Below are 24,879 nucleotides of genomic sequence, written 5' to 3' on the forward strand. Positions count from 1 at the left end.
AGGATCTGGAAAGGGGACAGCCCATGCTATGCTTTCAGAAAACAGTGGACAAACACGCCGTTAAAAACCCTAAGCAGTCTACAAAAAAATCGACTAGAGCTAACAAGTCAATCAGGCCAGATTATAGGATAAAAGGTCAATGTACAAGAATCGAATCTACTTCTTTATAAAAGCAGAAAACAGTTGGAATATGAAAAATTTTAAAAATTACAGTAGCATGAAAAATTTAAAAACTTGATACGTTTTTTGAAATATATGCGAAAACTCTACCCTTAAAATTTGTAATAGGCTGCTGCAATTTGAAAAAAAATCTTTAAAAAATGGAGAGAGAGATGGGGCACCTGGTTGGCTTAGTCCGGTTGGGCATCTGACTTCGGCTCAGGTCATGATCTCACGGTTCATGGGTTCGAGCCCCCCACGTCAGGCTCTGTGCTGACAGCCAGCTGAGAGCCTGGAGCCTGTCTTCGGATTCTGTCTCCCTCTCTCTCTGGCCCTCCCCTGCTCATGCTGTCTTTATCTATCTCTCAAAAATAAATAAAACAATTTTAAAAACTGGAGAGATCTACATTGTTGACTGGAATAGTTAAATTATTAAAATGGCACAGCTCTTCAAATTGTTTTACAGCTTCAGTGCAAACCCAGTCAAAAATCCCAGAGGCTTTTTTTGTACAACTGACAAACAACAACAACAAACTAGGGCATTAGAGACCCATGTGATAACATCAAACAGACTTAATTGGAGTCCTGGAAGAAGAAAAGGGTGGGGCAGGAGAAATATTTAAAGAGGTAAAGGTGAAGAATTTTCCGGAACTGATCCAAGACATCAACTTGCAGAATGGAGACTCTCAGTGCATACAAGCGCGCAGCCAGTCTGCATTCCTCAGCCGTCCACAGCCGTCCTGGCCAATGGTCTGTGCACAGAATGTGTGCCGCCTCCAGGGGACATGCCTGCCACACAGGTGGCCTCCCCAGGGCCCTGTGGAGTGGGGCTGGGTTCATACGCTGCCCCCACCACCTGGAGCTGCGTGGTGTAGAGCCAGTCCCTTAACCTCTCCGAGTCTGTTCCTCGTCTGCAAGCATGGGCGGCTAATGCACGCCTTGTAGGGGCCACGGACTAAGCAGACACCAGATGACTGGCAGCACAACGCCACATGCTTAAAAAGTCCTCCCTGTCGTCCTCCATCTTCACAGAGGTCATCTGAGGAGGGCCTGGTATGCGTGCTCAGCCTTCTGCCTGGGCCCTGCCCACTCCAGGGGTTCACCGAGGATGGAACTGGGGTTTGGGTTCAAATCCTCCCAGGGAGCTGCAGCCCAGGCTCCAAGCTAAGCACTCTCTCAACTCCAGGTGGGGGTCGCCTCGGAGGTGGTCCCTGCTCCAGCAACGGTGGCGGCGGCGGTGGCGTTGGGGGTGGGCACTCGGAAACCAGCAGAGGCGGGGTGCCCGCCCTCGGTGCTGCCCCCTGTGGCCGCCNTTGTCCCGGGGACAAACCCAAGGTTAGGAGGGATTGTTTGACAGTGGGCACCTGGTGGCGGCAGGCGGCAGGCCTCGGGTAATCGAAGAAGAGAGAAGATCCCGTGATCCCCTGTCTTGTCTTCTGCTCCCTTCCCCGCCCTCCTCAGTGCCTGGTTGTCTGCACCTGAGACCCCACTCTCACCCCATCCCCCCCCACACACACACAGACACAGGTGAGAGCACAGCCCGGAAGCCCTGGCCGGGCGCTCCCACTCCTCGGGGCCTTGGGTGTCTGGGGCCCGCCGCGCACAGTCTAGCCACCTGCGGCAGCCTTGCCTCAGTTCCTGCCTTGGGCATTTCTGTGCGAATTAAATGAGGTATCACCTGCAAGGCTTCTGAGCCTCACATCTTTGAGGGGAAGAGATTGTGCAGGACTGAGAATAGGGGGAAGTGAGACTCCCCCCACCCCCCAAAGTAGTCGCCGCTGCCGCCGACCATTTCCTCAGTGTTCAACCCTGCAACACACTGCCCCACCGGGGCTGGGAAGGTGCTGGGCTTCCTGCCCCCCCCCCCAGGCACCACCACTGCCCTGAATCCCTATCACCTCTTCATAGTACACTCAGGTCCCTCACGGGCTTCCCACTAAAGACAAAATGTGAAATCTCAAAATGCCCATATTTTACTAGCTATGTGGAAAGCACGCAGAACATTCAACAACGCCAAGCTGACAGCTTTGAAATCGGACAGTAAAAGGACTGAGCAGAACAAAGCAGGACCTGGTTTCCCTCTGAGCTATTTTCTGAAAATGGGCCAGGACCCAAATTCATGGGGCTGCTCCCGGGCGGGCCGCCCACCTCTCAGCCAGCCCGGGCCCTGAGGGGAGGCCGGGGGGGCCGGGCCCCACTGTGGGGGGCTCTGGGGCTCCAGGTGTGTGTGCTGGGGGCCGGGGAACCGCCAGGCCCCTGCTTCCTCCCCAGGCCAACCAGGGGGCTAGGAAGGGACCCTAGGACCTTCACAAACTCTCCTCCCGCCCAACATGAACATCATCTTTTCTGCATGGCTAATCCTCCCGCTCCCGTCACGCCCTCCTCCCCTAAGGCAGAATAAGCCGTCCCTCAACTGTGCTCCAGAATGTTCCTCTGCTCCCTGTGTGCTCCTTGGAGGATAAAGCTGTTGCTCCCCATGCCCGGCGTGGTGTCTGGCACGCAGTAGGTGTGATGTGAATAAACGTTTGTCATACTGAGTGGAATAGTAATGAAGGAGCCAGATGGAACACACCCTTCAGACATCTAAAAATAACTCAGTCGCCTAGCGGAATTGAAGGGTGCCCTGAGGCCACAGAGAGTGTTTTTTGTCCTTGGAACCCATCGGTGCTCCCTCTGCTCCTCCCCCCAGCCACGACCCTGGAACAAAGGGCAGCAGATTTCTCTGGAAGCCAGTCATGTCTTTATTCCATCAGTGACCACCACCACAGCACCACAGACGCAGCGGGGGCCTGCCTGCGAACCCCGGGCAAGGCAACAGGGCGGGTGGAGGGGCCCCAGCGAGGGGAAGGCTTCCCTCCCTGCCTCCCCAGCACCCGGAGACATGACTGTAATGCACTCTGTGTCGGCGCCGGAAGAAGTGTTCCAGGCCTGGGGCCAGGGAGGGACTTGCTGGGGTGGCTAAGGGTGGACTCTGAACTTGAAAAGAGACCCTGTGCATACGTGTGCGTGCATGCGTGTGTGAGTGTGTGTGTGTGTGTGTGTGTGTGTGTGTGTTTGGGGGACGCCTACACTACTGAGCATGTGGGGTTTGACGGCTGAGCCACAGGACCTGCCTGGGGCCGAGGAGACCACGAACCAGCGCTGTGGTTCCTGGACGAGGCCGGGGCGGAGGCCACCCTCCTCACTGCGTCGCCTTGGAGAGGAGCCTGGCTGGAGGGCTGCCTCTGGCCTGACCCATCTCACGTGTAGGCCATCTTGCTGCACACCCAGGGCCGGGTCATCAGACACTCCGTCGACACCAGCCTGGTGGGCTCCACGAAGACGCATTCTCCCAGGCCCGAGATGGGGAACCTGGGGCCAGAAGACAAGAGAGCAGGCGATTACAACCTGGCACACACAGCCTGTCACTGCGTGGCCCTGGAGGCCCTGTGGCCTGTCCCTTCCCTCTGGAGCCACCTTCCAGTACTTTTGGCCCCTACAGAACCTTCTAGTGCAGCCTCCCATTGCTTCCCTAGTGTGTCCACCACGGCTCCAGGCACGCGGGCAATGCCCGCAGACATCTCCTGAACACAACCTGCACTTTCCTATCCTTCCAAAGTCAGCTCACTCATCCGTGAGCCAGGATCCGGTTCAGGACCACCCTGTGTCCCCGCTACGTCCCCGAAGCACCTGCCTGCACCATGGGGCACCGCCTGTCACAGCCTCATGGGGGCCTGTCTGTCCCCACCAGCCCCCCAGGCAGTCAGCTCCTGAACAGTGGACCGCGTGCTTCCCTCATCTCGGCTCCCCTACAGCGCACAGCGTCAAGCACAGGAAATGCTCAGCAGAGACCAGCTGAGTTAAACTACCTCCCAGGGGTGGACCCGATTAACCCCAGCGTTTGATCCCCAGGCTGTGTTGCCCACAGATTCACTGACATCATCAGGGGATGTGGGGGATGGGGGTGCTTTCTACCTAAAATCATTCCTGTGAATTTCAAGATTGCTTCTTAACCTCACTGGGCACCCTGATCTGAGTCCCCTGCCAAGGCTGGCGCTGGGGTCTCCAAGAGAGGACACCAGAACGACCTCAAGGGAGAGTGCCGGCCAGGACGGCCAAGGCGCCAGAGAAACGTGGCCTAAAGGCCTGTTGGGTGACAGGTGGTCAGCACGCCGGGAACCTCAGCCTCCAGGGCTCTCCCCACTTCTGGGAACGGGAAGCTTCCAGAAGAGGGGAGAAAGGGGCAGAAAGTGCAGACTCCTCAGCACCTCTAAGGATAGGCCTGGGGTGAAGGCAGGAGAAGGAAAGAGGAAAAAAGGAAGAGACAATGAGGTCAAAGAGGGGTGCAGAAGGAAGGGTACGGGAGGCAGGGCAAAGGAGGGAAGGAGCTGATGGGCGGCTCGCCCCCTAGAGGCTACCAGCAACTGATGCAGCCCCCAGCCAGCTGCGCGGGAAGGCCATGGTGGAGCGCGGGGATCAGCCCTCCCACCTCTCCTGCCTTGGGGTCCCTCCTGCACCATCAGCGGCAGCAGCAGGTGAGCAGCTGGGCCCCCACCTGGCCTCTCAGGGTCTGGACTGGAAGCTGGGGTTCTTATTCCCTCCCTGGGAATTCCCTTCGTTTCCCTAAGCCTGGACTGCACGCCCGGCTATCATCACCCCCCACTGCCACAGACATGCACCCCCACCCCCGCCCCCCATGACCACTGCCACCCGGCACCCCACAAACCAGTCCTTTATACGGCACACCTGCCACCCATCACACACTCCCGTCCACACCACTCGGGTCACACAAGCAACACCACCCCTGCACACGCCCCCAGCACCCTCACGAGATGTTTTCAGGAGAATGCGCCCAGCGCCCAGCAGTCAGAGCCCCCTCCCTCCATGGTAACGATGTTCAGGCAACAAACAGCTGCTCAGAATAGAGGCCCATCTCCACCCTCTCTCGAAGGCAGTGTGGTCACGTGGCTAGGTTCTGGCCAATGCAGAGGGACATCCGGGCATGGCTTCCCCTTCCTCGGAGCCACCCTGAGCCCCGCAGACGGAGCCGCTGCACGGAGCGCCGAGATGGAAAAGGCCTGGCGGCAGCAGAAAGCCCCGATGGCTACACACAGCCGAGCTGCCACACCAGGCTGGACGTGAGAGGACAGAGAGAAGGAAGGCCCTTATCGTTTTCTCTGTCACACGCCGCTCAACCTGGAGGTTAGTAGCTCTAGCCAGCACAGACCCGAGTGGCTCTCTCTCTCTCTCTCTCTCTCTCTCTCTCTCTCTCTCTGGGGGGCTGTGTCCAGGGAGCTAGTTCTTTCCCAGTCTAAGCTCAGGGGCCAGAAGATGAAGGCTCAGCTCACGTGTCTGGGTCAAACGGGTCCCCGTTGATCCAGTGGAATTCGTCCCCGACTCTGCGCAGGCCAATCCAGGGCTCCCTCCGCGTGAACTTGAACATAAACTCCTGTACCAAGGCAAGAGGGAGCCCTGAGTCATATGAGGTCTCCTGACTGTTCAGACATCCCAAGACTAACCTCAGCTGAGAAGGCTGGCTCCCAGGACATACAGACGCAGAAAGACCCCTCACTGCTGGGGTCACAGAGTGCGCTGCGCTCCCGCTGCCCTCCTGCCCAGCAGTTGCCGCAACTGCCCGGGAGCGTGCCGCCTAAACCAGGAAGCCTGGAACAAAGTTCATCCTCTCAGCTCAGATTTTTAGGGGCCCCTGGATGGCTCAGCCGGTTAAGTGTCCAACTTGAGCTCAGGTCGTGATTCTGCGGTTCGTGAGTTCGAGCCCCACGACCGGCTCTGTGCTGACAGCTGGGAGCCTGGAGCCTGCTTTGTATTCTGTGTCTCCCTCTCTCTCTGCCCCTCCCCCCGCTTGTGCTCACACACACTCTCTCTCTCTCTCTCTCAAAAATACATAAACATTAAAAAATATTTTTTTAAAAAGCAGTGATCAGCTATTTTGGATTGCCACACCACTGTCACCCTCAAAATCCAAAATGGACAACAGACTGGTTAATTGCGTTCCTGTCACATTTATACCAATAAAATGGGTGGGCTTTACATGAGAGCTCATGCCCTGATGTGGGCTCATAGAAGATGCCAACACGTTCTTCATCCACAAGCGCCTTGGTGATTTGTAATTCTTACACTTGACAATACAGGGTTGAGCTCAGCAAACCAGCCTTGGATTGAAATCATCGGCCTTTATGACAGCAGCAGAACCTACTCCCACCCCACGGGGCCCACCGGCACACCCCAGGCCGGGTGCGTTCTGGAAACACGTCACAGGGGCCGCCATGTCCCAGAAGTGTGGTCCTCCCCAAAGGTCCTCCCCTGGCCCAGGCTCACCAGCTCCTTCTGGCTCTGAATCACAGCCAGCACAGCCTCGTGACTATGGCAGTACTGCCGGCCCGTGTTCCAGTCTCTCGGCTCCTCAGAGAAGAAGTAACATTTCCTTCCGTAGAGCAGCCAGTCCTCTGGGCAGGGTGCTTCGCACTTGATACAGCCCTTGGAAGCTGCGGGAGGATCGAGAGGCCTCAGGGTCCACCAGCACGCCCGGCCCCTGCCTGGGCCTGAAGAATCACGCTCAGGGGCCCAAAGTACCCCCCCCCCCAACCTGCCTGACTTGCGTGCCCTCCAGTGATCACTCAGGTGGCTGTCTTCCCAGGCGAGCACCTCTCGCAGTGCCTGGCTGGTAATAGGTTGGGGGCTGAATATTAGGAAGATGAGGCAGGGACAGGACCGCCAGGGGAAGTGGCAGCAGATTAGCCCCTGGGTTAAGATCTCCTCTCCCTCTCCAAACTCCTGGAGCCTCGGAACCCCGGAAACGGAATTAGGAAGGACCTGGAGGCCACGCGGGCTCTCTCCCTAGCCAGGGTGGGAACCGGCAGCCCGATCTCATTGGCTCACAACTCAACCTGTTTCACTGCTGAACTGCCGCCAAGTTCTTTTTCATTGTTGAGTCCCAACCTGCCTTCCTAAGACCCAGACCTGCGGGTCCAGGCTCTGCCCCCCGGAGTGACCCAGAGCAAGCCCAGCCCATCTTCTACTGCCTACTGGAAGAGGACGCCAGCCTCCCCTCATCCAGGCTTCCGTAATTCCTTGCAAAAGATGCTCTACACATCCTTCTCCATCCCGTCTGGCTCACTGTGGCATGTCCACGTAGTCAGCAAAATGCCGCCGCTGGAACAAACTAGAGCACACAGGAGGCGGCCCCACCCCCAGCAGCAGGGCCATGCTGCCTTCCAGTTGCTGTGGGCTTTCCCACGAGCAGACAGCCTCAATGAAAAGAATCTGTGGGTATGTGCATACGTGCACCTTCCTAGGCAGGCGGAATACGCTTGGATCGTTTTCATATGACCTCTTTCCAAGCCAGGTCTCCCCTGTGTCCAGAACATGTATAAATCACTTTTTAAGTCCACATGGAGGTCTTATTTTTATTTCTTCCACCTTGATCTCATTCACATTGGCTCCTCTGAGGTTTGAAAGATACATTTTAATCTTGATTTTTTTTTCCATCTGTCTTCAAAGCATCCTTCCTCTGTCATCCTAAGCATCCTTGCAACACCTACGAACTCCATAAGCATACTGTCGTTTGTGTTCATACGAGTGGCTGATTAAAATGTAGACCAGGACAGAGCCAAGAACAGGCCTGTGGTACTCCAGCCCTGGGGATCTGTGGCCACTCTGACACCAGTTAAATCATCGTCACTCTGGCATATCTGCTCCGAGCGCTGCGATCACTTGGGAGTATTGACCATGGCATGGCCACATTTCAACTGCTTTCCACAAGGATCTCCAAAGAGACTTGTTGTGCTTTACTAAAATCACAACATGCTATGTCTTCACATTGCTCTGACCTCCCAACGCAGCATTAGGACAGAAGGAAACCAATTTAATTTGTAGTGATTATTCTAGGTGAATCCAAGCTGGCACCAGCGGTCACCATATTCTTTTCTAAACACTCACCAATCCCCTGCTTATCATGCATGCCCAAAGGTGAAGATTTAGTAGGAGCGGATACTCTCTTTGGACTTTTCTCCCATTTCGAGGTGCCCGCCTCTGGTCTTATGGTACTTCTCAAAGATTAAGGATGGAGGCAGTGAAATCACTTTGCAGACTCTTCAGAACCCATGACACACTTAGACTTGGATCCGTTAAAATCAGCCGTATCTCCTGGTCAGGTAGCCTCACGTGTTCTTAGTGGCAGTTTCCTCCTTTTTATTCCTTTCTCCCTTTCAGTTCCACTTGGGAAGCTCCCTGGCAGAGAAGCCTCTACCTTGTTCCTTCCTTCCTTCCTTCCTTCCTTCCCTCAGCATTTAGGGGCCCTACCACACAGCAGGGCTCAATAAATGTTCATTAAATGAATGAACGTGATCTTTAAAGGCCCTTATCCCCAAACCATCTCCTTCAAGAAGCAGCGCTTGCCTAACTCACCTCAAGTTGGTTCTGTGGTCTCGAAGCATGTACGGAATAGTCCGTAAGTAACATCACTCCTTCCCCGCGTGCTTGGTAAAGGGGACATGTGGAGTCAATGTGTGACTATATTATTTTTGGCTAAACTCTCGTCTAGAAACAGCACTCTGTTTTCAGTGCTTTGTTCCCCACAGAATACGGAGTATGTCTGGAACCTTTCTTTACCTAATTAGACTTTACCTAATTTGACAAGATGTGTCTTTGTATATACGTGTCTATGTATACACTTGCGTGAATGCTCTGACATCCGTGCTCACCCAAGATGCTCATCACCACCAGGATGGCGAACAGAAGGACTGCGATGGCCCCCAGCAGGAGACGTGTGGTGGTGTCTGAGAAGAAAAGAAAGCGGTTCAATACCTGGCCACCCACCCCACTGCCAGTCCCCCAGCCCCAAGTCCTGATAGTGGGAAACTCTGGCCTGAACCCAGCAACCTGTGTTCTGTTTTTTGTTTTTGTTTTTGTTTTTGAGAGAGTGTGTGTGCATATGAGAGAGGGAGGGGCAGAGAAAGATGGAGGGAGAGAATCCCAAGCAGGCTCAGCACAGAGCCCAGTGTAGGGTTCGAACTCATGAACCATGACCTCATGACCTGAGCTGAAATCAGGAGTCTGACACTTAAGTGACTGAGCCACCCGGGTGCCCCATCAGTCTGTGTTTTAGCAAGCCCTTCGCGTGATTCAGATGCACGCTGAAGTCTGAGAGCCCATGTTCGGGAGCACTGTTGTGAATCTGTGACACCCCTGCCCCGCCAGCCTAGAAGCCATCCATCCAAGGCTCAGAACTTGACCATCTTCTGTGCCTGTCAGGGTTTTCCAGTCCTCACCTTCTGCTGCTTCTCTGCCTGGTCCCCGGTTTCGGCCACATGGACTCCTTGAAGTAACCCAACCCATCCTCAGAGTTCTCCTCCACCACTGCTACCTCTGGAAATCCTGCCCATGTCTACACCTGCTGTCCTCTTCACAATACCTCTGCCTTCTCCCCTTTAAATTATTTTCTCTATCGTTGAAAATTTTTATTTTATTTTCAAGGGAAGAACCCCTTGAGACTTTAGACGTAGCCTATTAAAGTTCTTCTTACTGTCAGAAAATAGACATCACATAAAGTTGCCATTTTAACCACCAAGTGTACAATCAGTGGCATTAATTACATCCATGATGTTGGGCAACTATCCCGTCTTTTTACTTTTACAGAGAAACTTGTTCATCACCNGTCTCCGTGAATTTGCCGTCTAGATATTTCATCCAAGTGGAATCATACAGTATTTGTCTTTTTGTGTCTGACTTATTTCACTTCACCTAACGCTTTCAAGGTAATCCATGTTGCAGCCTGTGCCAGAATGTCATTCCTATTTAAGACCGCGTAATATCCCGCTGTATGAATACATATGTATGTTACATATGTATATATGGTCGTGGTTGTTTACCCATTCATCCACTGAGTGACACTTGAGCAGACATCAACATCCAGTCCGTAACAATGTTCTTGAAGAAGCGTCCCCCAAAATGTTCAGAGCTGCTCCAGTCTAATTTTGCCTTCCCCACCCACCTGCAACCTTAAAATCTCCCTTTACCAGCAGCCTGAAGGTCTCTCTGCCTCGCTCAGGTACTGGCTCTCCTGAACCTTCTATCCATTTTTTTCCTGGTTTACTCCCTCATTTCGGTGGAGCACATCTTCCAATAGCTGCCTGAGAGAGGACCACCTCACTACACAACCACCAACGGTAACCTTCGTGCCGTGTCCTACGGTGAATGATCCCCCTGGAGCTGTGAACTCAGAGGCCTGATTATTACAGGCTGGAGAGAATTTTCCTGCAGAATGTTGGAGGCATTACTTAACTGTCTTCTAGCCCCAGTGTTGCTCTTGAAGAGTCTAGAGCCTTTCTCATCCATGATCCTTTTAATGTCAATTACTTTCCAAGGGGGCTGGCTGGCTCATTTGGAAGAGCAAGCCACTCTTGATCTTGGGGTCATGAGCTGGAGCCCCACATGGGGTGTAGAGATCATTTAAATAAATAAATGAATAAACTTAAAAAAAAAAAAAAAGAATATCAATCGCTTTCCGCCCCCTGCTGGAAGCTTTTAGGATCTTCTCCTTATCACACAGTCTTCTAAAATTTCATCATGCATGCCATGCCTTAGTTTGGGTCCATTTGCATCCACTAAAGTAGGCAATCAATGGGCCCTTTCATTCTGGAAGCTCATGTCCTTTGGTTTCAGAAAATGTTCTTTAATTATATCATCAGTGGTTTCCTCTTGTCCATTTGCTCAGTCCTCTTTCTGGAAGTTCTATTCTTCAGATGGTAGACCACCTGAACTGGTCCTCTGAGTTTCTTTTTTTCCCCCTTATCGATGATCTTTTTGCCTTCTTTGCTCTATTTCCTGGGAGATTTTTCTCCACTTTATCTTCCTGCTCTCCTGACTTCCATTTCGGCAATTATTTTTAATTTTCAGGGTTGTTTTTTGTTTTGCTGTGATTTGCTACTGTTCTCTGAAGACCCATTCTGTTTCTAATGATGCCATATTTGCTCTCATCTCTCTGAGGGTATTACTGATAGCTTTTTGGAGGAGGAGGAAGTGGGCAGAAAGCTTATTTCTCCTTGTATAGTCTGGGTTTCCTCCAAATTGCTTTTTTTTTCCTGTTCATTTGTTTTGGTCTCTAGTTTCCAAGTCAGAGAGTTTCCTTGTATGTCTGGAATTCCTTGGTTATTTGTTGATTAATGCGGGAGGAAAGAGTTCAGTGGAGTCTCTGAAGCTGGGGAAAGCTTATTAACTGTGGGGTCCCAGCAGAGTGACCAGGCTGGGCTGGTCCTGAAAGCTCTCTGAATGCTAACTTCCTCGGGTTTTCCCTCTGGGGTGGGCCAGAGTTTCTGGAGAAGTCTCTTCTGTTTCTCTCCCATAGGGTATAGGCTCTTCTGGGCAGAGAGGCTGGGAGACCATCGTAAGCATTCAATATATAAATGTCCGCCTAACTGCTTGCGCCCAAATGCACTGCTGTCTCGAGGCCCTTCCTAAGACTTAGCCTCAGGCTGCTGCCCAGGCTGGGAAGACGCTGGACAGCTGGGAAAGAGGATCTGGGGAGCTAAATCCTTTCTAAAGTGTTCGACCAGCTCTCCCATTTCAGCTCCATCTTCATTCGCCGCCGTGATGACCGGTGCCCCCATCTCCATACTCTAGGGTTCCGGCGTGTGACTCAGGTCATCCCTCTGCTTTCCCAGCCTTCTCAGGCCGGTGGAATCAGCCAGCACTCATCACTGACCCCTAGCTCCCAACTGTGTTGCTATCTCGTTGTCCTTATGGCCTTTTAAAAATCCCTTTACTGTTGTGTTAGTGAGCTTCTGGGAAGAAAGGGGATAAACGTGTGCATTCAGTTTGCCATCTTTACCTGCAAGTGCAGCTGGCATTCTGGAATCCTCCCTAGGAGCAAATTCTTTTTTTTTTTTTTTTTNTCCTGCTGTGAACATTGGGGTACATGTCCTAGGAGCAAATTCTGTGCCAGGGCTTGTAGACGGCCAGGAGCCCAGGAGCAGGTGGCTGCAGGGAAGAGCGGAGAATAATGCCTGCCCTTCTGGGCTGGGCTCTTTCTGCTCTTTCTGTACGTTCTCTGTTGTCATCAATGGCAGCTTGTCGGAGGGCTGATCCCCAACCCCCCACCCCCCTGCCTGATGACTGCCTGCAGCAAGTGCCCTGTGTGCATCCTTCCTCTCCCTTCTCTACTCGCCCGTCTAGGCCGACACACTCTGGCGCCATAACACTTTGTGCCCTGAAGATAAGAGCACAGCATCTTAAACCACTTCGCTAGGTTCAAATCCCAGCTCTGCCACTTTCTAGACGATTTAGTTACATTTTCATGGCAAAGGTACTTAGCTTCTATTTTTGTTTCATTTTCTTCACCTTTAAAATGAAGTAATAGTAGTGTCTGCCTCTACTAAAATTTTATGAGAAGTCAATGTTCAGTGCTTAGCATGTGTCTGCCTTAGAAAGCTCTAGTTCAGTGTTAGCAATTGTGATGATGATGATGATGACGATGATGACGATGATGACGATGATGATGATGAGCCCACAGGCTGCTTTAGGTAAAGGCTTGTGCTTTACTCACCATTGGATTCCCTACAGTAGGGCTCAGCCATGGCCTCGCATGTTACAGAGCACCCACTGGTACTCAAAAACCTGAGGGGGATTTAGCTACACTGAATGACAAATGCACTCTGCACGTGCAGCTCCAGTATCACCAGAACCGGGGAGCCTCTTCGTACTCTCATGGGGATAACCGCTCTGGACGCCGCACCGGGGACAGAAAAAGGACATTCCAGGGAGTCCTGACTCATCGCTCACTGCTGCCCTCACAGGGGACAGCTGTGGGGCCGGACAGTCCAAAACAACGTTGTATTAGTTTCCTAGGGTTGGGGCGACAAAGCCCCACAAACCACATGGCCTAGAACACAGCACATTTATTATGTCTCGGTTCTGGGGACCAGAAGTCCTCAGTCAAGGTGCCAGCAGGGACACACTCACTCTGAAAGCTAGGGGAGTCCTTGCCCACTTCTTCCTGGCTTCTGAGGGTTTGCTCGTGACCTTTAGAATGGGGCGCCCGGGGGACTCAGTCAGTTGAGCATCAGACTTCAGCTCAGGTCATGACCTCACATTTGTGGGTTCGAGCCCCACATCGGGCTCTGTGCTGACAGCTCAGAGCCTGGAGCCTGCTCCGGATTCTGTATGTCCCACTCTCTCTCTGCCCTCCCCTGCTCACACTCTGTCTCTCTCTGTCTCTCAAAAACTAAAAGGTTTAAAAGAAAAAAATTTTTAATAAAAAGAAAAAGAAGCACACGCACTCCAGTATGGCTTCATCTTAACAAATTATATCTATAATGACCATATTTCCAAATAAGGTCACAATCTCGGGTGCCGGTGGTTAGGGCTTCAACATATCTCTTTGGGAGAGCAGGGAGAGGTACAATTCAAGCCATAACAGGGGCCCCTGGGTGGCTCAGTTGGTTAAGTGTCTGACTTCCGCTTAGGTCATGATCTGGCAGTTCATGGGTTTGGGCCCCGTGTCAGGCTCTGTGCTGACGGCTCAGAGCCTGGAGCCTGCTTCAGATTCTGTGTCTCCCTCTCTCTCTGCCCCTCCTCCACTCACACTCTCTGTCTCTCAAAAATAAGTAAACGTTTAAAAATATCTTTAAAAATACAGTAAAAAACCAATTCAGGCCATAACAAATGTGTAACTCAACAATCATTCCTTCTATGCAATACTCCACAACAGATGGGGTTTGAGGGTGTTTATTCGTGTTTATAAATATATATGAATTAGCCTCATGTTAGAAGGAACCGCTGAAAATCTGGCTCCAACCCGGACAGAAGCCCCATCACCCTCACATCCACAGCCCAAAAGAGACTCACCGTTGACCTCTCTCTAAGTTGTCAGGGCCATAGTCTGGAGAGCATAGTCTTGACTGTTCAAAACTATCAAATGTAGAGGTTGGTAATTTTTAAAAATTTTAAAAGGCTTTGCTAAATGCATGTGTGTGGTTTTGACTAGGAAGTTGTGGGTTTATGTCTAATCAAGAAACTTTCAACATTAAAAATTCAGAGTCGGTGAGCTCTGAAAAATCCATAGTTTGCGATATGCAGAATCACTCCATCCCCTCTCGAACCCCTAGGCTGCTCACTCTTCCCCACCCCCACCCCCACTGCCAGAAATATCCCCAGCTCCAGTTGTCCCCAGTCCTTCTAGAACCCAGGCCTCAGCAGTGCTGGGTCACCTTTCCTGCCCACTCCCCGAGGCCAGGGCATGGAAGGAAAGGTTAATAGCCCCAGCGAGAGAAGGCTTGATCTGGAGAACTTCTGTCTGGCTTTCTATTTTTATAAAGCTAATTGTTCATCTAAGGGAAGCCGTGAAGTCATGAGCTCTAATTCTGGTTTAAATTTAAAAAGTCCTCAATTTCACTTAACCTGTTTGGAGAAAAAACCGTCCGCGCTGGAGGTAGCAGGCTTGTCTGGGGAGCCTGGGCAGGGGAGCTACGCGCGTCACGAGCACAACTCAGTTCTTCCCGATTAGCCTCACGAAGCCCGAGAACTCCCAGGTCAGAGGGCCCTCCTGGTGAACGTGCATTAGCAAACAGTTTGCAAACAACGCGTGTTCTTGGGCAGGACGCTTAGCCTGTCCAAGACGCTGAGCCTGTCCGAGGGCTTCCTCTGCTGCAAAACGGATACAACACTCACCAGCCCCTGAAGGGTGTGGGGCGATTAAATGGGACACTGTGGGGAAAGCCCCCCGGCCTGGCGTCTGGCACACAGTAGGTGCTTGAGAAGCGCCTGGCACTTAATACCGAGGCAGCACAGGCCCCCCCCTGAGTGTTCAGCTTGGTCAAGGCAAGAAATCTCTCACTTGTCTCAGAACAGGTGCTGGCGGGCAGACCCCTCATCCCATCTCGGGTGTTTCTCAGTGTCACTTGACAGCTCATTCTGTGGACTTCAGCTGTGGGTGGGGAGCAGACTCAAGGTAGGTGATTGTGCCCCCCTCCCCCTCCCCCCCATCACGGGGGCAGGATGTCGAGTCCAGAGAGCTGGCCAGAGGGATCACCTGCACAGCCCACACCCCTGTGCCTTTGTGTGGCCCTGAGAGGCAGCGAGAATTATCTAGCTTAGTCGATAGGGCAACTGAGGTTCAAACAAGTTTGAAAACGGCCAGCCCATGGTGATGGAAAGATCTGGCTTGGGCTTACCTGACTTTGAGTTCTCACCTCACCAAGGTGCCTCGGCCCCTTGTCCTGAGATTTCAGCCCACACAGCAACACTCTGGAGAGACCAGGCCTGGTCCCTGGGCTCCCCTCTTCTGACAGGAGATGGGGGTGCCAAGGGAGCACCCAGCAGCCCCTCAGAGCACCGGTGAGGCCCTGGACTCAGACCCCAGATACTAAGATTCCTGTAGAAAAAGTCCATAGGCCTCAGATGCTGGGCCTCCAAGGACCAAGGAAGGCCATCAAGGGCGGGGCTGCTTCTGGGGGCACCAGGGAGAGAACCAGAGGTGGCATGAGACGCAGAGCCAGGCTGGAGAGGACCCCCACCGGGGCCGGCAAGACAAGGCTGGGGCCGCAAGGAGACACTGAGAACAGATCAGCGAGCTTCTGCGAGGGGTGGGAGACTCCATGTCCCAAGAGAGCAATCGGCCTGGGCCTTATTCAACCTAATCGCAGGCGGTCGGCCCAGCCCCAGTGGGGAGCAGGAAGAAGAACGGGTCAAAGTCAGGGCTGGAGGTAAAATAGGAACCAGCAAGCCAGAGGCATTGAATGAGGCCACAGCACCCCTGAACCGGCCTGACCATCAGAGGGCTGGAGTTAGGTCAGAGCAGACCCTGCAGGAATGCCTATGAATGAATGAATGAATGAATGAATGAAGACTTACAGGCAAAAGGAGTGAGCAACTTCAAGACATAACTTGGGTGGGAGGGATGCCCGAATCACAGGCAAATCCGACAATGCCCGACAGAGAGAGGGGCTTGTCCACCTTTATTCAACTCTACTCTTCTCTGCCTGCAATGGCTCTCCTACTCTGCCATCCATCATCTTTGCTTCCTTTGTCCCAAAGCACCACCCAGGCATCTGACCACCCCTCCCTCCAGAGTTTGCACAGCCCCTTCCCCACACAGGTGGTCCAGACCCCCAGCCCACCAGCCCGGGGCCAAACGCTAACATTATAGCCCCAGCCTCTCCCTCCTCGGCAAGCCGCCTGCCTTAGCAAGTGCTGGCCAGGTCTCACCCCTGACCACCACCCCACCTTCCTCACTGACCTGGTCTTGGTCTGACCCCTTGGGTGACCTCTTGGTCACCACCACTTTTCCAAGGGCAAATCCACTGTCTCATTCTATGCTTGACTCTCAACTGTTTCTTCAGAACAAAGTCCGAGGCCTGGGTGGCCATTCACAGTCTGGACCCTCCAGATTCATCTCGTCGCATCCCTTCCCCTCCATTCTGGTTCTCTGGAGTTCATTTTGCCACAAGGGACAAGCTGGTTCTGCCCACCTGGGCCCTGAACACGTCACTCCTCGAGCCTGGGGCACCCTGCTTTCCCTCCGCACCTAAGAGGTCACCCACTCCAAGAAGCCTCCCTTTCCCTTTCTTCTCTTTCCTTTTCTTTTTTATGTTTATTTATTGATTTTTTGAGAGAGAGAGAGAGAGAGAGGGAGAAGGGTAGACAGAGAGAGAAAGAATCCCAAGCAGTCTCCATGCTGTCAGTGCAGAGCTTGATGCTGGGCTCGAACCTACCAACTGTGAGATCGTGACCTGAACTGAAATCAAGAGTCCCATGTTTAACCAGCTGAGCCACCCAGGCACCCCAGAAGCCTTCCTTTTCTAATACTCTGCCCCCAAGGGTTGGGTGACCCAGGCTCTGGGCTCTGGTAGTTAATGCTGCCCAGATTCTCAGCCTTTGGACCAAGGATGTCAGGAGAATCCAGAAATCCAGAGAGCCAGCTCTATTCTCCCTTGACAAGTCTAGCATCTACCCCTCCAGCCCCTCCTCCCCCGAAACACAAAGTTTCCCCAATGAGCTCACGAACTTGAATTCTATTTTCCACTTGGTTACTGCTGCCTTGGCTGGCCAGGGTCACTCCCTGAGCCCACCTGACTGGAAGGGGAAGGTGGCGCTCAAGACCTTGCAAGGAAGAGCCTGAGGCATATTCTCCACCTCTCTCCTCCCTATATGGCCCATCACCGCCAGCGCCCCCATCCCTTCCCACAGCGCAGGGGCGCCGTCTCTGGGGGTCTACAGCTTTTGTCACTTTGCCCAAAACACTTCCACCGGTGCAGATTTAAGCCACCCTCTCAACATGCACATCAGGTGAGAGCCGGTCAGGAACCGCCCCCCTTCATTCTGAAGAAGACTGGGGCTCAGAGCATGAAACCCGCTCCCAAGGTCAAAGAACGGGTTAGCTGCCTAGGCAGGGTCAAGGCTGTAACTGAAGGTGGTCCTTAGCTACGTCCTCCCCAACTCCGCCATGTGGCATCTGATTGCCCTGAAATCAATCCTCCCGGCGCTCCCGCCCTCCCCTCCGGGAGCTCGGCCAAGGTGACTCCGACCCGCCTCCCCGGGGTCCCAGGCCGGGGGAGACGGAGGGCCGCTCGGCGCTTACCCTCCAAGGCCGCCTTCCAGCTGGTGNGATGACGCGGTGCAATTCCAGGAAGATGAGGGGCTTTCCTTTAGGCTGTCCTGGAGTCAGGGCACGGGGGCGAGGCTGCCAAGCTCATGACACTGGAGAGGAAAGGGAGGACCAAAGTCTAAGGGGACAAGTGGAGAAAAAATTTCTGATTCCGTTCATACTGGTGAGCATCCTCTAAGCGCTGGGGACTCACATACGTGAGCTGACATCTCCAGCTTAAGTTGAAAATTGCAAGTCAACAGCATTTTGGAAGGCTGCACCCTGTGGGCCGTGGCTTGGTGAGTTTTTGGACTCCCAGGCCAGCCCTTCCTCCATGGCCTTCACTCAGCCTGTACCCCTCCCGGGCTGCCCCACAGTCAATCACCGGAGGCTCTAGCTCTGAACTTCCCTCTCCAACCCCAGTCCTCAGCCTGTTTCCTGTCTCATTAATGGTTCCTCATTCTCAACTCCTCCTGTATTTCCATATGGATGAGGGCTTACCCTACATATAGGTTGTAGGTTTCTCAGCTTCTTCTTTCAGATTGGGCTTGAGAAATCAGATTGCATTCCCACCATACTACACCCAGAAGTCAACGAAATCACCTGAGATCTGCAACGAGAATGCACGTTACCATGGGACACCAGGGAGGTCTTAGCTCTTGGCAGAAAGAGGGCTAGGAACAGATCACTTATAATCATTTCACTTTATACACAAATGAATAAAGGGGAAAAATTGTAAAACCACACATAAAGAAGAAAAACTAAGTATTGGTAGCAGAACGTATTTTTTTACACGGTTGTATTTTGGCATAGTCCCCTTCACAGAGCCTATTCTTGGCTGTCAACAATCAAATTCTCATCGCCAAGTCCATGTGAGTGTTGCTATATGAGTCACAACTCCGATCGGAGCCAAGGGTCTTCTAGGTCCTTTTCCCTTAGGTTCAGGAAAATGAGAGGGATGAGGGGGGCAGGCATTTTCTATTGAAGAAATGCTTCTCTGCTGGGGCAGAGCCTGCCCACTGTCAAGTGTTTCTCTCTGGGCCGTGGCTCATCTTGCTGGAATAAGTCTTCCCAGGAGGAAAGGACCACCATTCCCAGTGATGCGTGTGATTCATCCTCTTGTATCAGCCCCTTCTCAGGCCAGGGGACAACCCAGAATCCTTCCCACCCTCAGCCTAGCCCTAAAATGCAGCCCATGTTTGCAGACCTAATGAGAGCACACAAATAGAATGTTCGGAGCAAAAATAGAGGGGATTATCAAATGTCTCTGGCCCAGAGATTTTTCAGTCTCAGAGCCAGCTGTGAGACACATTGTCAATGATACTGTGGCCCCAGAAATGAGCACGAGCCTGGTTAGTTCTCCGGCATGTGCACTCCAAAAGAGGACTGTGGTGAAGAAATCTTTGAAGCAGCAAATAACTTTGCACAGCCAGGGGGTTCCCTAAGCTGCTCCGAAGATTGTCCTCAGGAAGGGAGAGAGTCCATGAGAGTTAAAGACTGTGACAGTTATGACAAGAGTGGGCATGGTGGATGCCTGTAAATCCCCACATCACCATTTCTGCACCTGGGATCGAGGCACAGCCTGCTTCTCACCGGTGCAGCAGGGCTGGAGATACCCGTGTGGGTTAGCCAACACCAGCCTTCGTGAGTCACATGCCGGTGTCTCTGATAACACTGTTCCCTGGGGACTTCAGGGGGCTTCTAGGCTCTCTGCTTCCCAGTACATTGGAATGGTCACAAAGCCATGAACTGCCCAAGTTACAGTCCTATCTCTGTCCCTTACTGACTTCTCTTTCCTTAAAGGTCTGAATAAACTCCTGGCCATGACTGGCATTGCCCCAAACCAGGGTCACGTGTCCATCACTGAATCAATCATCGCAGTAAGGTCCAGGACACACGTCCAAGCCTGGAGATGGGGTCAGGGTCGTCTCCCCCACCCGTCGCAGGACTGACCGTGAAGAAGAGATGATTCCCCAAAGGAAATGCAGGTTACTATTCCCGGGAGAAAGAGGAAAGGCTGCTGGCAAGAAAAAACATCAAATGTATGCCATATATTTGGAATAATATGCAGCTATTTAAAAAGAAGGAGATAAATCAGTGTATCCTGATTTGGAACAATCTCCAAGATAAATTAAGTTAGAAGAAAGCAGGGGCACCATCTGACTCTCGATTTCAGCTCAGGTCATGATCTCATGGTTTGTGGGATGGAGCCCCCAGGTGGGCTCTGAGCTGACAGTGCAGAGCCTGTTTGGGATTCTCTCTCTTCCTCTCTCTCTCTGCCCCTCGCCTGCTTGCGTACTCATGCTCTTTCTCTTTCTCTCTCAAAATAAATAAACTTTAAAAAAAGTTAGAAGAAAGCAATATGCAGAAGAGTGTGTATAGTGTGTTGTCATTTGTGTCTACCAAGATTGTGTGTGTGTATGTGTGTGTGCACGCACGTGCTTGTATGAAGATTTTTGCAAGAATGCCCAAGAAACAGTTAATGGGTGTTTATCTCCAAATAGTGGAACTGGGTATGGAGAATGGAAGGAAGACTCTTTTTGTTTGTTTTCTATCCTTCTGAATGTTTAACTACCTGCGCATTTTTCTTAAAGGTCACCTTTAAGTTGTATTCAGAGCACCTGTGTTAGAATTTTTGCCTCGTATCTACTGGGGAAGATTACTGGGTGCACGTAATTTGTGAGCCAGCTGAGATTTTGACTGAGAGACAACTGGCCTGGGATAGCAAACCTCAAGGCCATAGAGCAGGAATTGGGTGAAACAGAGCTGTCGTGTGCCTTGGTCAGGAACAGAGACTGGGGGAGACCTTCAGAAGGAGAGGGGGGCAGAGGGCTTGGCTCTCTGGGGCCTTGAGCCTTGGCTAAAGGCTGGGGACTTTACTCCTTTTCAGAAACAGAGCGTGCCTGCTTTTGGGGTCCAAAGGGTCTTTAGGGGGGATCTCATGCCTGTTAGGGCCCTTTTTTGGCACCCTGCCCCCAAGGATGCCCCAGAAGTGCTTGATTTTGCTTTGGTCATTAACACCACCTACCAGTATAGGGTGCTAATGTTTATATGTAGTTAACACTAGAAGCATTCTGCAAATCACCAAGACGTGTCAGATCAACTCCATGGTATTGTCTCTGAGTCCAGGGATGGTGTCTGCTCCTGTGTGACATCTTCTTCGGGGGCCACTTGGGTGGTCAGGCCACCTGCTCACAACTGTGCCAAATGAGGGATCTAGGAGACAACGCTGACTCACCAGCCAGGAGCTGCCAGCCATTTAACAGACACTCCTTTTCCCATGATACGTGAACATCAAGTCGACAGGAATAAAAAATTCCTCCTTCAACAAGTTCAGTCCACAATTATCGAGCACCAAGTGCTGGGTGCTGTGCCGGCTGCTGGGAAGAGGGAAGTTGATGGTACCCGGTCGACAGCAACCCAGGCCTGCACCGATGGGCAGAAGCTGAGCCTCTCGGTGGTCTCCCTTGCTCTCTAGAAGTTCCTGAGTAAGAGACCACCGGGTGTCATCTGCCACCAGGGTGAGTGTCCTGGGTACCCGCTCGGAGAATGCCGAGACAGCTATGTTTAGCATTTCTTGATGGAACCAGAATCTGCTGTCAGGAAAAGTGGGGCCTGGCCAAACCCTGACCTTTGGATGAGAATGATGTCTTCAATAATAATCCTGCCCAAAACCACTGCCTCATGCATTAGCCCTCTCCCGAGAGGGTGATAGGAACCAGCAAGTGACAGAAAACTCAACGTGTACAGACTGGGGGGGGAAATAAATCTTATTTTGTTTTTCCTCTAAGGACAAGAATAAACGCATATTTTCTTATTACAAAAGTAATACCTAGGTTTTTCTTGTGCAAACATATACATTTTTAAAATACCTTTTCTTCGGGAGCACCTGGGTGGCTCAGTCGGTTGAGCATCCCACTCTTGATTTTAGCTCAGGTCATGATGTCACCCTTCCTGAGTTTGAGCCTTAAGTCAGGTTCTACACTGATAGCACAGAGCCTGCTTGGGATTTTCTCTCTCCCTCTCTCTCTGCCCCTCCCCTGTGTGTGCACGCACACCCACGCCCTTTCTTAAAAATAAATAAATAAAGGGTGCCTGGGTGGCTCCATCAGTTAAGCGTCCAACTATTGGCTCAGGTTATGATCTCACCGTGGGTTCAAGCCTTGCGTTGCTGACTGTTCAGAGCTTGGAATTTCCTTCGGATTCTGTGTGTGTCTCTCTCTGGCCGTCCCCTGCTCACACTCTGTCTCTCTCCCTCTCAAAACTAAATTAACATTAAAAATAAATAAATAAACAAACATTGAAAAATATATTAAAAAGTAAATGTTCCAGTGTCCTCATTAGGACTGGAAATCAGCAGAACAGGGTCTGGAGTCAGTGTCTTCCTGAGGTGATATGAAGGCGGGAAAAATTTCGATGTCAGCGTCAGGATTCGTCATGAGCTGAACACATCAGTAGATCCCACATGAGGCGGGATCATACAGAGCGAGGTAAACTAGCGCCCCCAAGACGCGTTGGTTATCAGCACCTGTGTTCCCACAACAGGACTGATCCTCTGCCTGGAGACACAATAAGCTGGGGGTCAGATCCTTCATTTATTCTTAAAGTCACCCAGTAAATATTTGCTGTCTAGACTTCTGCTTAAATAAAAGTAATACAGTATAATACAATAGGACTCTGGGTAAGGCTTAGGGAGTCTGAGCAAGTCTTCGTGCTATAGTTGTGTGAATAAGCAGTCGTGTGCGGTGTTTCAGACAGTGGTGTGGGAGAACACTCAACCCGGGGAGCAGGGCTGGCCAGCTAGCCAGCTCTCACCGCGTCTGCTGTTGTCCCTAATCGCTAACGAGTCAGCAATGCACCAGAAGTGGTAGGAAGGAGCACAACTGTGCCATAGAGGGTCATGAGATAAGAAACAAAATAGCAGACAAGGAAGGGCGCCTGGGTGGCTCAGTCAGTTGTGTGTCGGAATTTAGCTCAGGTCATGATCTCTGGGTTCATGGTTTTGAGCCCTGAGTTGGGCTCTGTGCTGACAGCTCAGAGCCTGGAGCCTGCTTCGGACTCTGCCCCTCCCCCACTAACACACACACACACACTCTCTCTCTCTCTCTCTCTCCCCTTCAAAAATAAATAAACATTTAAATATTTTTTTAAAAAAACCAGCAGACAAGGAAGAGGTAGTTAATGTATAGGATGAAAATAAGCACAGGGACAATTCTGCGTTCCTGGACTGAGATGTTTTTAAAAATTTTATGTTTATTTAATTTTGAGAGACAGAGACAGAGCATGAGAGGGGCAGGGGTAGAGAGAGAGGGAGACACAGAATCTGAAGCGGACTCCAGGCTCCGAGCTGTCACCACAGAGCCCGACGGGGGGCTTGAACCGACAAACCACAAGATCATGACCTGAGCTGAAGTCAGAAGCTAATCGGACTGAGTCACGCAGGTGCCCCTGAGATTTTTTTAAGGAGCCACACAGGAGCCAAATAAACATTCCCATATTCCAGGTTTTCTCAGCTTCTGCACTGTTGACATTTTGTTCTGGATGATTCTTTGTCCTGGTGGACTGTCCTGTGCATTGTCGGATGTTCAGCATCATCCCTGGTGTCTAACCACTAGATGGCACAAACAACCCCAGATGCTCAGTTTATGGCATCATCAATGTCTCATGAACTGTTGCCATCTGTGAACTTTGGGAGACTCAAGAAGCTCTTGGGAAGTATCTCTCTTGAAGACCAAGCAGCTGCCATGGAGCCTGCCCCCAGTCACAGGAACCACTTGGGACTTTTGGTAGTTATTATTTGTTTTCCCTCAGCCAGACCGGAAGCCTGAATTCAGCTACCATGGGGCAGAGTGAGTAGTTAATATGGAAGGGAAGTGGCCTCAGAGGACCAGAAGCCCCGCAAACAAGAAACCTATAACTTGGTTTCTGAAGCAGAAGGTTGTGGTTTCAGGGAGCCCTTCCAGAAAACTGGAAACTCTGGGGCTGTCCTGCCCAGGGAGAGATTACGGGAGAAACCCCGGGTGAGGGGGTCAGTCTGGAGAATTGCAGGCAACCTCAGGCACTGCCCAAGTATTTCCTGAGCACCTGCTCCTGGAGTGCACGCTACAGTGGCGCGGAGAGGGAGGGAAGACAAGAAGCTACCAAGGTGGGGAGCCTCTCCGGTTTTTCGAGGAAACTGTTCCGCGGTCGGAGGTCGGATCTTGAAGTTCACGCTCAGCTCCCACCTTGGGTGGTCTTGAGCCCGGGGTTTACGCCTCAGGCGCCCCTGCTCGGCCGGCCGGTGCGGCTCTCTCCCCATCTAGGGCACCTGTCCGGAAATCCCACAGGGATAGCCAAACGGGAGGGAAGGGGCAGGGGCAGGGGGCGGAGNGACCCCGCCTCCGGCAAGGCGCTGCGCGTCCCCCGCTACAGCCTCCCGCAGCCGGGCTGGAAACGCGAAGTAGCGATTCTCGGCGTTACCTTTACGCAGGGTCGCCATCTAGTGACAGCAGGATATACTGCTGCGTTCGGACGCGAAGCCGGCCGACGCTACAAGTGTGGACCGTTCTGGTTAGTGCGGGAACGCTTTAGGGTGCGGAGCGGACCCAATCCCAGGCTCTGTTGCGGGGGAAGGGGGTGGTGGCTGATGGGGGGCCCATCGCTCGCCTGCACCCCGCGGCCCCGGGCCCACCTCCGCAGAGGAAGGTGGGGCTTGGCCACATTTGAGTAAGGCCTCGTGTTAACAGTGCCCTGGGCTTCGAAAGCGGAGGCCCGTGGCCCCCGTGAGGTTGGCCCTGGGAGCACTCTGCAGAAGACCTGTGTGGCTTAGGAAAGCCCGCTCTTTGTCGGGGGTTGGGGGGCGGGGAGAGCGAGCGGGGAAAGGTATTCGGGGAGACCGGGGTCTCGGAGAGAGCTCCACCAGTGACTAAGAGCTCAGGACAGGCCTGCCCTCCCTGAGTGTCACCTCCAGAAGACAGGGCAGGAGAAGACAGAATTTGGGTTCCTGAAACAGCCTCCGGGAGAGCCAACTCACTCCCCACCCCACCCCCCACTCCTTGGGTCTGCACGCACAGACCCCAGGAACGAGTGCATCCCGTAGCACACATTCAGATGGGGACAAGACTCCAGTCTCGTATTTTTGGACACCCCCCAAAACTTTACTA

The 24,879-nt window shown here is 52.4% G+C and overlaps 1 protein-coding gene across 1 annotated transcript; it reads right to left on the reverse strand.

Annotated features, from left to right (window-relative positions):
• Positions 1–2,885: 2,885 nt before the first annotated feature.
• Positions 2,886–17,751, reverse strand: CLEC2L (C-type lectin domain family 2 member L). The gene is made up of 5 exons (XM_077781047.1): positions 17,732–17,751; positions 8,862–8,936; positions 6,478–6,644; positions 5,487–5,587; positions 2,886–3,510 (listed from the first exon to the last, which is right to left on the reverse strand). The coding sequence occupies exons 2-5, from the start codon at positions 8,872–8,874 to the stop codon at positions 3,399–3,401; spliced, it is 393 nt and encodes a 130-aa protein (XP_077637173.1). The 5' UTR covers positions 8,875–8,936; positions 17,732–17,751; the 3' UTR covers positions 2,886–3,398.
• Positions 17,752–24,879: the final 7,128 nt, after the last annotated feature.

Source organism: Crocuta crocuta, unplaced genomic scaffold (assembly GCF_008692635.1).
Source record: "Crocuta crocuta isolate KB4526 unplaced genomic scaffold, BGI_CrCroc_1.0 scaffold228, whole genome shotgun sequence".
Taxonomy (NCBI): Eukaryota; Metazoa; Chordata; class Mammalia; order Carnivora; family Hyaenidae; genus Crocuta; species Crocuta crocuta.